Source organism: Microtus pennsylvanicus, chromosome 1 (assembly GCF_037038515.1).
Source record: "Microtus pennsylvanicus isolate mMicPen1 chromosome 1, mMicPen1.hap1, whole genome shotgun sequence".
NCBI lineage: Eukaryota > Metazoa > Chordata > Mammalia > Rodentia > Cricetidae > Microtus > Microtus pennsylvanicus.
This window is the reverse complement of record NC_134579.1, coordinates 144,130,753-144,142,539: the sequence shown is the minus strand read 5'-3', so window position 1 is coordinate 144,142,539 and position 11,787 is coordinate 144,130,753. Positions and strand designations below refer to the sequence as shown.

General features: G+C 51.9%; 1 protein-coding gene across 1 annotated transcript in view; it reads left to right on the top strand.

Annotated features, from left to right (window-relative positions):
- Nucleotides 1-1,945: 1,945 nt before the first annotated feature.
- Prkd2 (protein kinase D2) overlaps nucleotides 1,946-11,787 on the top strand; it is a 28,153-nt gene continuing 18,311 nt past the window's right edge. The window contains exons 1-7 of the mRNA XM_075990657.1: nucleotides 1,946-2,868; nucleotides 5,275-5,413; nucleotides 6,836-6,967; nucleotides 7,788-7,942; nucleotides 8,045-8,270; nucleotides 9,615-9,692; nucleotides 10,175-10,328. Of these exons, the coding sequence (XP_075846772.1) occupies nucleotides 2,629-2,868; nucleotides 5,275-5,413; nucleotides 6,836-6,967; nucleotides 7,788-7,942; nucleotides 8,045-8,270; nucleotides 9,615-9,692; nucleotides 10,175-10,328 (1,124 nt within the window). The 5' untranslated portion in view covers nucleotides 1,946-2,628. The remainder of the gene's footprint in view (nucleotides 2,869-5,274; nucleotides 5,414-6,835; nucleotides 6,968-7,787; nucleotides 7,943-8,044; nucleotides 8,271-9,614; nucleotides 9,693-10,174; nucleotides 10,329-11,787) is intronic.

Below are 11,787 nucleotides of genomic sequence, written 5' to 3'. Positions count from 1 at the left end.
TAGGTTCCCCAGGCCATCTTTCAAGAGGGTAGGGGGTGTTGGGGGAGGGTCACTCTCTCTGCCTTGGCTGAGTGGAATCTGGGGAGAGAGAGATGATGGGATTGGGGTTCTGTCATAGAACAGGGTGGGGGTGGAGCTGGGTGGCAAGCCAGTGGAAGGGCAGAAGTGGAACATGGGACTGAATCTCTGTGAGCCCTTCCTTTTTGTCACTAAACATGTCTTCCCCAGGGGCAGTAAACTGGTTAACAGATGCTGTGTTGTGGCAATAAACAATTTAGTTGAAGACCCCATGCCTGCTCAGGAACTAAGAACTAAAGCCCCTTTCCTACCCCATACCCAGTCGTAGACTGACAGAACAGGATGAGTGTTGGTAGACCAGCAGCCTAGGCAGGGTGTAGAGCACATGCAGGGATCTGGTCCTCACAGCAGTGCAGAGTCCTCGTCCCATCTTCCTAGGCTCCGACAGTGGGGGAGGGCTGGGAGTCCATACTGTAGAGGAAGAGAGTGAGGTCTGCTCAAGGATCTCAGGCTGAGACTCCAACCTGCCAGCCCCTCTACAAGGGTCACGGGTAAAAAGGGCTGTAAGTCCAGGTCCAGAGGTAGGCCTGCGATCGTGTTGGGGTCATGCCCATCTAGGAGAAGGCACAGGTGGGTGTGTGATATTTAGGTGACATTCAAGTGGCCAAGCTGTGAGCTCCACGTGGCCTTGCCCCCCCCTTCCCTTTGGGTTCTTTGCAGCTTCCCCAGGTGGTAGTTTGGGTTTTTACTCCAGCCTCAGACTTCCTTCCCCAACCCTTGTCCCCCGGATGTGGTGACAGCCAACACTGTACAGACCTCAGCTGCCCCCAGCAGCACTGAACCAGTAAGGGGGGCTCTTGTGACAAGTCACTCCCCTTTAAAGCTCCAGCTTTCTGGATGTGAAAACTAACTGGTCCCCTCTGCCTGATTATTAGAATAGTCGTCCGAATTTCCCCTGATGGAGCTGGGTTGATTACACAGTCCTGGCGACAGACTCTCAATAGATGTTAACTTTTTAAGTTAACTGGTATTGCACTATTTGTTTCGGAGAATGGTAGAGGTCAGAGGATAACCCAGAGGAGCTCGTTCTCCTTTGATTGTGTGGGTCTCCAGGACTCGGGTCAGTGAGTTTGACTTCAAGTGCCTTTACCCACTGAGCCATCTCACTTCCAGATGCTGCATGTTTCCCTTAACACAATCAGCCAGAAACCCCTGAGTGACTTTGGTGTCTTTTTTCTCTGCAAAATTTAAGGGCAACCACATCAACTCTACCTTAGCTGTGTGCCAGACGCCCGTATTCCATCTCTGGAATACAGCCTCATGATAGGGAAACTAAGGTTCACAGTGGAGAAGCCCATACCGCAAGTCACACAGCCAGGAAGATGTAGGTTAGGTCTCCTGAGAGGTCTCTGAAGTAGTTTTGACCTTTGGCGTGTCACCTTGGCTGTGGTTTCAGGCTCTGTACCCATCTCAACTCACTGGAGACAGACCCGAGGCTTAAGCTCTCCCGTGTTTCAGTCTCCCGCCTGTGTACTGGGTGTATTGTTGAGCTGGGGACTTGGGGTGGGGGGAATCGGAACAAGAACAGGAAAGCCACCGGACTTGACACCGATTTCCGACCCTTTCCCTGGGGTGGGCGCCGGATGCCGGCCAGCCTGATAGCTCCTTCTTTCAACGACCAAGCGCTGCCTCTCCCTCCTGCCACAGTGGACTGCAGCGAAAAGTCAGCTTTTCAGACTGGAGCATGCGGAGAAAGCACTGACCCTTCCGCCCTCCTCCCACCCCAGCCACCAGATACCACTCCTCCCCAACCCCCAAACTCCCTGAAACACAGGGTCCCGCCTTCCCCTTCCGCCCCAGGCCCCTCGATAAAGGCTCCGCCCTGTGACGTTACGGGGCCCCGTGCTGATTGGCCGGCTGCGCCATCGTTGCGGAGACTTCCTTCTGGGCCGCTGCTGCTGACTTAAACTTTGAAGGGGGAAAAAAAGAGCCGCCGCGCTGTGCGACCCTCCCTTGCCCCCCCACCAGCCCCGCCTCCGGTAATGGCCCTTCTCCGCCGCCCCTGACCCAACTTTTCTCCAATTTTCGCGACCTCTGAGAGTCTCTTCTTTTAGCCCTGGCCCTGGGGACCCCCTCTCTCCCCATCCCTGAGCCAATCGGGTCCCTATGATCCACTAGGTCCCTGACCAAAGACTGCTTTCTACCCACAAGGCATCCTCAGGCCCGCTCAAACCTACTGGATCCTGGGATCCCCCTGCTCCGCTCTCAATCTTCTCTCTCCCAGGGGCCTTGGATTGTGGGGGGTCTTTTGATTCTAGAGACCCTGCCCTACCCGATTTTCTTTTTTGGTTTCTTGCCATCTTCCAATATCTGGGTGCCCTCCTTCAAACCATTGCTTTTCTTTCTGTGCTGTGCTCCCTTGACTCCCGGCGTTTGACCCACTAGATTCCTTTTCTCTCATTGCCCAGGATCCCGCCATCCTTCAGTCTCTTAACCTGACAGATTTCTCTCTCAAATGCTTACGTTCTTACCACTACCGCACGAGAGCTCTCGGATCTAGGTCCCAGGTTCCTCGGCGAGCTCCAGGCGGCAGGTCAGGGTCTGGCCCCCATGGCCGCCGCCCCCTCCCATTCTGCCGGACTCCCGGGCTCTCCTGGGCCCGGGTCTCCTCCGCCCCCCGGTGGCTTGGAGCTCCAGTCGCCGCCACCTCTGCTGCCTCAGATTCCGACCCCAGGCTCGGGGGTCTCCTTCCACATCCAGATCGGATTGACCCGAGAGTTCGTGCTGTTGCCGGCCGCCTCAGAGTTGGCTCATGTGAAGCAACTCGCCTGCTCTATTGTGGACCAGAAGGTGAGGGCATAGGGGCTCTCCTCATGAAGAAGAGACTTCAGCGGTGGCCTGGGGCTTGCTGGGAGGGGAGAGAGGGTTCCTAGGTAACAGCCGAGGAGGGGCACTACTCCCCATTTGTGTCCTCACCCTACCACCGGTTTGAGAGAGGCCCGGGTAGGGGTGGGGTGCCTCAGAGGCCTCCCCAAATTGCGTGTTGCTGCTTGTTGTTGTTTTCTGCAGCGGGCAGGGAGGAAGGGAGGGGCCTGCCAGGTGTGGAGTGGGGAAGAAGGGGCAAGTGGGAGCTGCGGATCAGGGGGACCTCTTCTTATGGTCTCACTCTTGGCCTCCGTTCTTTGGAAACTGTAGAAATTGAAGCCGTGCTGGCCATGGTGATCGGGTGACATGTGTGGGTGTGTGGACTAGCTGCCAGGGGCAAGCAAGGTCTCAGGGTGCAATCTCTACCCTTTCCAGGCCTAAGATGGGGTGTGTGGACTAGCTGCCAGGGGCAAGCAAAGGCTCAGGGTGCAATCTCTACCCTTTCCAGGCCTAAGATGGGGTGTGAAGGAGCAAGGCACCCCCCCAAATCCTGCAGACTCTATCTGCTCTCCGAATCACAGTTTCCCTGTTGGTACTCTTAGCTTTAGCTATCAGAGTTCTTCCCAAGAGTCATGGCAAGAGGGAACCTGTAGGACTAGATGCCCAAATCCTAGGAACATTAAAAATCACAACCAGGCCAGGTGGTAGTGGCCCACACCAGGAGGCAGAGGCAGGTGAATCTCTGTGAGTTTGAGGCCAGCCTGGTCTACAGAGTGGGTTCCAGGACAGCCAGAGCTACACAGAGAAGCCCTGTGTCAAAAAACAAACAAAAGTTATGACCAGGCTGGTAGAGCCCTTGTCTAGCAACAAAAGCCACAAGTTCCATTTCCACCCCACCCTACACCTCTCATCCTGGGGTGGGGGATGCTTTTGTGAAGTTCAAGTGCCTGATTGTGAAGATGTCAGAACCTGAGTCCTGAGTAGTTGGATATTGAAATCTTTTCATACTAAGGCATCCAAACATTAGAGTCTTAAGTTACTATGCTGCTGTCCCATAAGACTCCTAGATGGCACTGACAGTGGGGCAGCCACAGCTGGAACCCAGAATGTATAATCTAAAATGAGAGCACATCGGAATTCAAAACATCCGGACTTAGCTTTTCTCAGGCTCCTGGAAATGGATTCTTTGGATTTTGGGGAAGCAGTAGGAAAAGGGTCACCTCCCCCATTTTCCCTAGGGGGTGAAACTAGTTTAGAAAAAGACCTCCCAGGTCTGGCACTTTTGTAACCCCAGCACTGGGAAGGCAGAAGCAGGAGGATCAGGAGATTTACGTCAGGCTAGGACATCTCCATTCCCTAGTCTCAAGGGAAAGAAAGGAAGGAAGGAAGAAAGGGAGGGAGGGAGGGAGGGAGGGAGGGAGGACGGAAGGAAGGAAGGAAGGAAGGAAGGAAGGAAGGAAGGAAGGAAGGAAGGAAGGAAGAAAAGAAGATTAAGCTACTATGAGGGCCAAGGCAGTACTGCTTTTCTGTTGAAGATGGGGGGTTGTGACCACCAACTTCCCAAGACCAGCCCAGCTGCCACTTCTAAACCAGCTGGCCTTATGGGAAGCAGGATTGGGGCTCCTGTACATTGAATTCCCTGGCATGAAATTCTTGGTGCGAGAGTTCAGATCCCCAGCCTCCCCTCCTCAGGCCCAGCCAGTTTGTTTTCTGCTCTTCCTGGGGTACAGGTGCTGTTTAGGGCCCCTTCCTGTCTGCCTTCCTTCCCTGTGCCACACCTGGGCAGTTTCACTTTCTGTTTTACGGTGTTTCATTTCCTGCCCCCCCTTCTCAAGCTGGGACCGGGACACCTGGGTCTTTAGAGCACAGGATGAGGGGAGACCTCTTTACCTCTAGCTATCTCGAGCACCCCCACTCAAAATTCCCAAAGCACCCCCTCCTTTCTAGTTCATTCTGCCCCAATGCTGGGCTAAGAGCCAGGTAATGGACAATAGAGTCAGGAAGGAAGCTGGGGTGGAGATATGGCCAGAAGAGAAGGGGGTGATCACTCAGTGCCCCACCAGCTCTGGAAATGTCAGTGTCCATTCTGCTCCTGGAGCCTTTAACCTCCCCCCCCCCCCCCCCACACACACACTTTACCCCTCAGCTCTTCTCTTGACAGTCCCGCCACCAGACTCTGGCCAGTGCCTGTACCCCCACCTGGCACACCTGCCCCCCCTCCACTGGCTCAAGCTAGGGTTGGGAGGGGCCAAGCAGGAAGTGGTGGGCTGTAGGGTCTCGGTTTCCGGGGGAAATAACCGGTTCTGCCCCTGGAGGGTTCAAGAAGGCTGCTGGCTGCCGCTGCTACAGGCTGCTCTGAGCTTTTCTGTTGCTACCTCCCCCTCCCCTTAGTTCCCAGAGTGTGGCTTCTACGGATTGTACGACAAGATCCTGCTCTTCAAACATGACCCCACATCGGCCAACCTCCTGCAGCTGGTGCGATCAGCTGCAGACATCCAGGAGGGCGACCTGGTGGAGGTGGTTCTGTCGGGTGAGAAGCAGCTGTCACCCCGGAGGTGGGGGCTCGGGCGTGGGGCCAGGTCTCTGGAAGAGGTGACTGAGGGTGGGCATGGAGGGGGCTCACCTGTGATCCCAACATTTCCGAGGCATAGACAGAAGGGCCACACATTTCACGCCATCTTGGGCTAAGAGTGAGACATTCGGGCTGGACAGTTGGCTCAGTAGTTAAGAATACTTGTTACTTTTTCTGAGCACTGGGGTTTGAGTCTCAGCACTCATATAGCAGCTCCAGTCCCAAGGGATCTGACGCCCTCTTCTGACCTCTACAGGCACAGGTATACATGCTGACAAAACACCATGTCACAAAAACATAAAGTCAACAAATCTTAAAAGGGGGGAGGGACTCATCAAGAGATGTGCCCCTTGGAAGTCTTGGGGAAAACAATTTGCTTATTTATGTTTATTTGTTTATTTATTTGAGATAAGGTTTTATGATGTAGCCCTGGATGGCCTGGAACTCACAGAACTCCTCTTGCATCTCACTCTGGAATTCTGAGATTAAAGATGTGTACCGGGGGCTGGGGAGATTGCTCAGTGGTTAAGTTCACTGACTACTCTTCCAGAGGACCCAGGCTCAATTCTGAGCGTCCATATGGCAACTCAAAACTATCTTAACTCCAGTTCCAGGGGACCCGACACCCGTGACAAAACACCAGTGCACATCAAATTTTAAAAAATAAGTAAATAAATAAATAAATAAATGGTGTACCATTGGACCTAGATAGTTAGCCCCTCCTCTGGGGATTTAACCTAGAACCTTGTGCATGTGAGGCACGCACTACAATAGTGAGCTATACCCTCAGCCCACCAAAACTGTTTTACAGTGTGTGTGTGTGTGTGTGTGTGTGTGTGTATGTGTGTATGTGTATATGTGTGTATGTGTAGTACAACTTCTGGGAATTGATGCAACACATGGTGCCTATATATTGGGACTCAGGTCATTGGGATTGGCAGCAAGCACCTTTTAATTGCAGAGCTGTTTTGCTGGCTCCAGGATTGTTTTATTCTATTCTAGTCTATTTATTTATTATTTGTTTTTTGTATTTTTTTTTTTTGAGGCAGGGTCTCACTATGACCTGGAACTCACTATGTAGACCAGGCTGGCCTCAAACTAACAGAGATCTGCCTGCTTTGCCTCTGTGTGCTGGGGTTAAAGGCGTGTGCCACTGCCCAACACCCAGGACTGTTTTAATAATGCAAAAAATATGATGTGTTCTGCCCATTAAACAACCCCCCACTAACTCCTTCCTATCTGGAGGCATGTAGGTCTTTTTGATTTTTTTTTTCCCCAACACCGAGTTTCTCTGTGTATCGTTGGCTGTCCTAGAACTCACTCTGTAGACCAGGCATCTACCCTCTTGGCTCAAGGTGTGTCCCTCCTTGCTGCCCACAGCCTCGGCCACCTTCGAGGACTTTCAGATCCGTCCACATGCTCTTACTGTGCACTCGTACCGAGCTCCTGCCTTCTGCGACCACTGTGGGGAGATGCTCTTTGGTCTTGTGCGCCAGGGCCTCAAGTGCGATGGTGAGGGGCAAAGGGACTGGGCAGAGCCGGGGAGGTTGGGAAGGCTGGGGTCAAGGGGTGGAGCTTAAGTGGTAGATGAGGTAAGCTCTCAGGGAGAACTTGGGAGGGAATGGGATACAAGTCTGTGGGCAGAGCCCAAGGGGTGGGATTAGTGGACTAGGTTAAGGCTCTAGGGCTAAGTTGGGGAATATGGGCCCCAGGCTCTGGAATGGGTGATAATTGAAGTTACAGAGCAGGGAAGGGGTCCGAGTTCAGGCCTGGATGCAGCATAGGAAGCACTTCCAGAGTAAGCACTTGGGGAGATTTTTTTACTTATGTTTATGTTATGTGCATGGGTGTCTGTTGCACCCCATGCATGGGGTTTGGGAGCTGGAGCGGGTCCTCTGCAAGAGTAACAAATGCTCTAACCGCTGAGGTCTTGAGGTGTGGTGACGGAAGCATGAGCACGTGTCAGTCAAGCAAAGAAATAGATCAGGAGGAGAGAAATAGTAATGATTTATGAGGAACTGGCCTGTAGGACTTCGAGGCTGGCCAGGCAGCTCTACAGTCCTCAGGGCAGCCTGTCTGGGATCACAGGCGCTACAGGCTGAATTCTACAGGCTTGGGAATCTTTACAGCTCTTTAGAGCTTCGGGTCTAGTGAAAATCAGGCATCTTCATCAACAGGATGTGGACTTGAATCCATTACACAAAATACCTGCAGCACTGAGTCTTAGGGTTTCTCACCTGTGTGCTTGCCGCACAGGACTGTTTCTTTAGGTGGGGGTCAGGCCTAGTAGTGAGTACAGGTTTTGGCTCTGATGGTCTTGTGCCCCCTACAGGCTGCGGGCTGAATTACCACAAACGCTGTGCCTTCAGCATCCCTAACAACTGCAGTGGTGCTCGCAAGCGCCGCCTGTCATCTACGTCTCTGGCCAGTGGACATTCTGTGCGCCTAGGCAGCTCCGAATCCCTACCCTGCACCGCCGAGGAGCTGGTGAGGGGCTGGAGAGTGGGGATGGGTTGGAGTCTGGGGGTTGATGGAGTCAGACAAGTGCTAACTCACTCATCCGTTCCTTCCACCCTCGCTGCTGGGTAGAGCCGTAGCACCACAGACCTCCTTCCTCGCCGACCACCCTCGTCGTCGTCGTCGTCCTCTTCCTCTTCCTTCTACACAGGCCGTCCCATTGAGCTGGACAAGATGCTGATGTCCAAGGTCAAGGTGCCACACACCTTCCTTATACACAGCTACACACGACCCACTGTTTGCCAGGCATGCAAGAAGCTGCTCAAGGGTCTGTTCCGCCAGGGCCTGCAGTGCAAAGGTCAGTGGGACCAACTAGGAAGACTGTGGGTCTGAAAATGCCTCCCCCCTCCCCCCAAGGAGCACAGAATCTCGGGTCCATGTTTTGAATCCAGGCCATCCTGGAGGTCTCTGGAGTTCTAGAACCTTAAACTCTTGGAAATCTAGATTCCTAGAACAGGATAGAATTCTCACTATAAAACCCAAGAATCTGAAAATCAGGGAAGCTTAGGAGCAGAGATGAAGACTTCTGAAGCTAGCCATGGTGGTACATGCCTTTAATCCCAGCACTTGGGTTGTGGAGAGAGGTAGGCAGATCTCTGTGAATCCAGCCTGGTCTACAAAGTGAATTCCAGGATAGCCAAGGCTGTTACACAGAGAGACCTTGTCTTGTAAAACCAAATATATATACGAATATGTATTCACAACTTCTGGAATTAGACACCTGTAATCCCACCAGCACTTGAGATGTAGAGACAGAAGGGCCAGGAATTTGACTAGCCTTGGCTACATAGTTTGAGGCCAACCTGAACTACATGAAATGGTGTGAGAAGGCTGGAGATGCAGCTCACAGAGTAGAATACCCACCTAGCATACCAGAGGCCCGGGTTCCATCCTTCATGGTATTCCTACTACCTCTTTCCTCTTTCTTTCTTTCTTTTCTTTTCTTTTCTTTTTTCTTCCTTTCTTCCTCTCCTTCTTTCTGTCTTTTTTTTTTTATTTTTCAAGACAGGGTATCCATGTGTAATAGTACTGGCTGCCCTGGAACTTGCTTTGTAACCCAGGCCGGCCTTGAACTCACAGAGATCTGCTTGCCTCTGCTTCACAAGTGCTGGGATTAAAGGTGTGCACCACCACAGCCCTCCTCTGGTACCACACCTTTGAGCCAGATGGTGGCACACAGACTTGTAATCAGCCTGGCAGTTAAGTCACCTCCTTCCTTAGCCAGTTCCTGACAAAACTGGGCTGCAGGAGATCTTCAAAACAACAAAAACATCTGGAAGAAAGACCTGATGGCCCATGCATCTAAACGAACACAACACTTGGGTGTTGGAGACGAGAGGATTGTTCTTGGCTACATAGAAGGTTCTGGGCCAGTCTGAACCATAAGAGACCCTGTCTCCAAACAGCAACAACAACAACAACAGTAAAAATATGTCCTTTCGGCTCTCACCTGTAGAGCCATCTCCCCAATCTTTACAGTGCAAACCTTAATCCTAGCACAGGAGGATGACAGGAATTAGATGCTGACCACCTAAACTACGTAGTGAGACCTTGTCACACACATGCACATGCTGTGCGCGCACACGTGCACACACACGCACACACACATACAAACACAGCAACTCCTTTCCTGTCTCCTCAGACTGCAAGTTTAACTGTCACAAGCGATGTGCTACCCGTGTCCCTAACGACTGTCTGGGGGAGGCTCTCATCAACGGAGGTAAGACTCTTCTTGCGAGTTGTTTTACATCTTACTCATTTTGAGGGGCCTGCCACCCAGCTCCCAAGAAAACACACACAGAGGCTTATTCTTAGTTATGAATGCTCAGCCTTAGCTTGGCTTTCTTTCCAGCTTCTCTTAACTTAAATTACCCTGTCTATCTTTTGCCTCTGGGCTTTTACCTTTCTCTATTCTATATACCTTTCTTTAGTTCTTTCTCCATGGCTTGCTGTGTAGCTGGGTGGCTGGCCGCCGATGTCCCACTTTGCCTCCTTGTTTTCTTGCTCCTCCTTTCCAGATTTCCCCTTCTGTTTATCCTCTCCACCAGCCAGCCCTTCCTGTCCTTGCTTCTGCCTTGCTATTGGCCATTCAGCTCTTTATTAGACCATCAGGTGTTTTAGGCAGGCAAAGAATCACTGCTCCACATAAGAGAGACAGGGTGGGACTGGGTGGAGGCTCTTCTGATGCCCCTGTCCCCACAGATGTGCCCATGGAGGAGGCCGCCGACTACAGTGAGTCTGACAAGAGCTCCCTCTCAGATGACTTGGATGACTCGGGTGTCATCCCAGGCTCCCACTCGGAGAATGCTCTCCATGCCAGCGAGGAAGAGGAAGGCGAGGGAGGCAAGGCGCAGAGGTACCCAGGGCCCTTGAGGAGGCTTCCCCACCGCAAGCCTCTGCTTCTGTCTCTAAGATGGGCTGGTGCTCGTGTATGATTGTAAATATTCTCAATTCCTGAGCCCCAGCCTTTTATCTTTGGGTTCTCTCTCTTCTTTCCTTTTTTTTAAAAAAAAATATTTTTTGGGGGGGTGGTTTTTTTTGGGGAGGGGGTCAAGACAGGGTTTCTCTCTATGTAGCCCTGGCTGCCCTGGAACTCATTCAGTAGACCAGGCTAGTCTCAAGTTTAGAGATCCTCCTGCCTCTTCCTCCAAAGTGCTGGGACTAAAGGTGTGCACCACCACCGCCTTGGCTTCTTCCTTCATCATTGAAAAGATTTTGTTTTGCTTTCTCTCTTTTTAAAGCTCAAGGGCAATGTATTAGTGTTTGAAAGAAAAACAGCACAGTAAACCGTAAGTTCATCCACTGCCCTGCGAGGTTAGGTAGAAAAGAGGAGAGCTGTGCCTGTTTGAGTTAGGATCCAAGAAAGATGGCAGGCTCAGCAACAGAGGTGAACACACAGCTGAGTGGTCAGAGGGGAGGCAGGCCTTCGGAGCCTGCAGGTCAGAGTCTAGATGCCAGTTAGCACTTACTGGAGAGCCTCTGTACGCCAGGCTCTGTGCCAAGCTTCTAGGAGCTGGAGACACACAGAGGTTAGGTGTCTGCTAGGCAGCCTGATTTCATAAAATTGTGGGATTGGGATTGGAACCCAGGGCCTTTTGCACGGTAGGCTTGCGCTCTGCCTCCAGGCCGAAGCCTAAACTTAAACTAGCTTAGTAAGATGGCCTTCTCAAGAGTCACCCTCCGGGGCTGGAGAGATGGCTCAGTGGTTGGGAGCATTGCCTGCTCTTCCAGAGGTGCTGGGTTCAATTCCCTGTGGCCACATGGTGGCTCACAACCATCTGTAATGAGATCTGGTGCCCTCTTCTGGCATGTGGGCATGCATGGAGGCAGAATGTTGCATACATAATAAATAAATAAATAGAAAATAATATAATTATAATATTTAAAAAAAGAGTCACCCTCCTCCTGGGCACGTGGCTCAGGTAGGTACAGTGCTTGCCTGGCCAGCAGGAAGTCCTGGGGAACCCTCAACACTGTTTAAACAAAGTGTGGCAGAGTATACCTGTAGTCCAGTACGCAGAAGGTTGGGGTAGGAGGACCAGGACTAGCTCAGGATACCTCAGACTAACTCAGAAGGCAAAGTCGGGGACTGGAGAGAGAGCTCAGCAGCTGGGTGCAGTTCCTAGCACCCATATGGCCAACTGTCTGTAACTGCTGTTTCAAGGGCTCTGACACCCTCTTCTGGCTCTTTCAGGTACCACGCTGTGCAAACAAAGCACTCATACACATAACATAAAAGGGTTTTTTTGTTTGTTTTTTAGGTTAGACTTTTTGTGTATAGCCTTGGTTGTCCTGGAACATGTACCACTATGCCC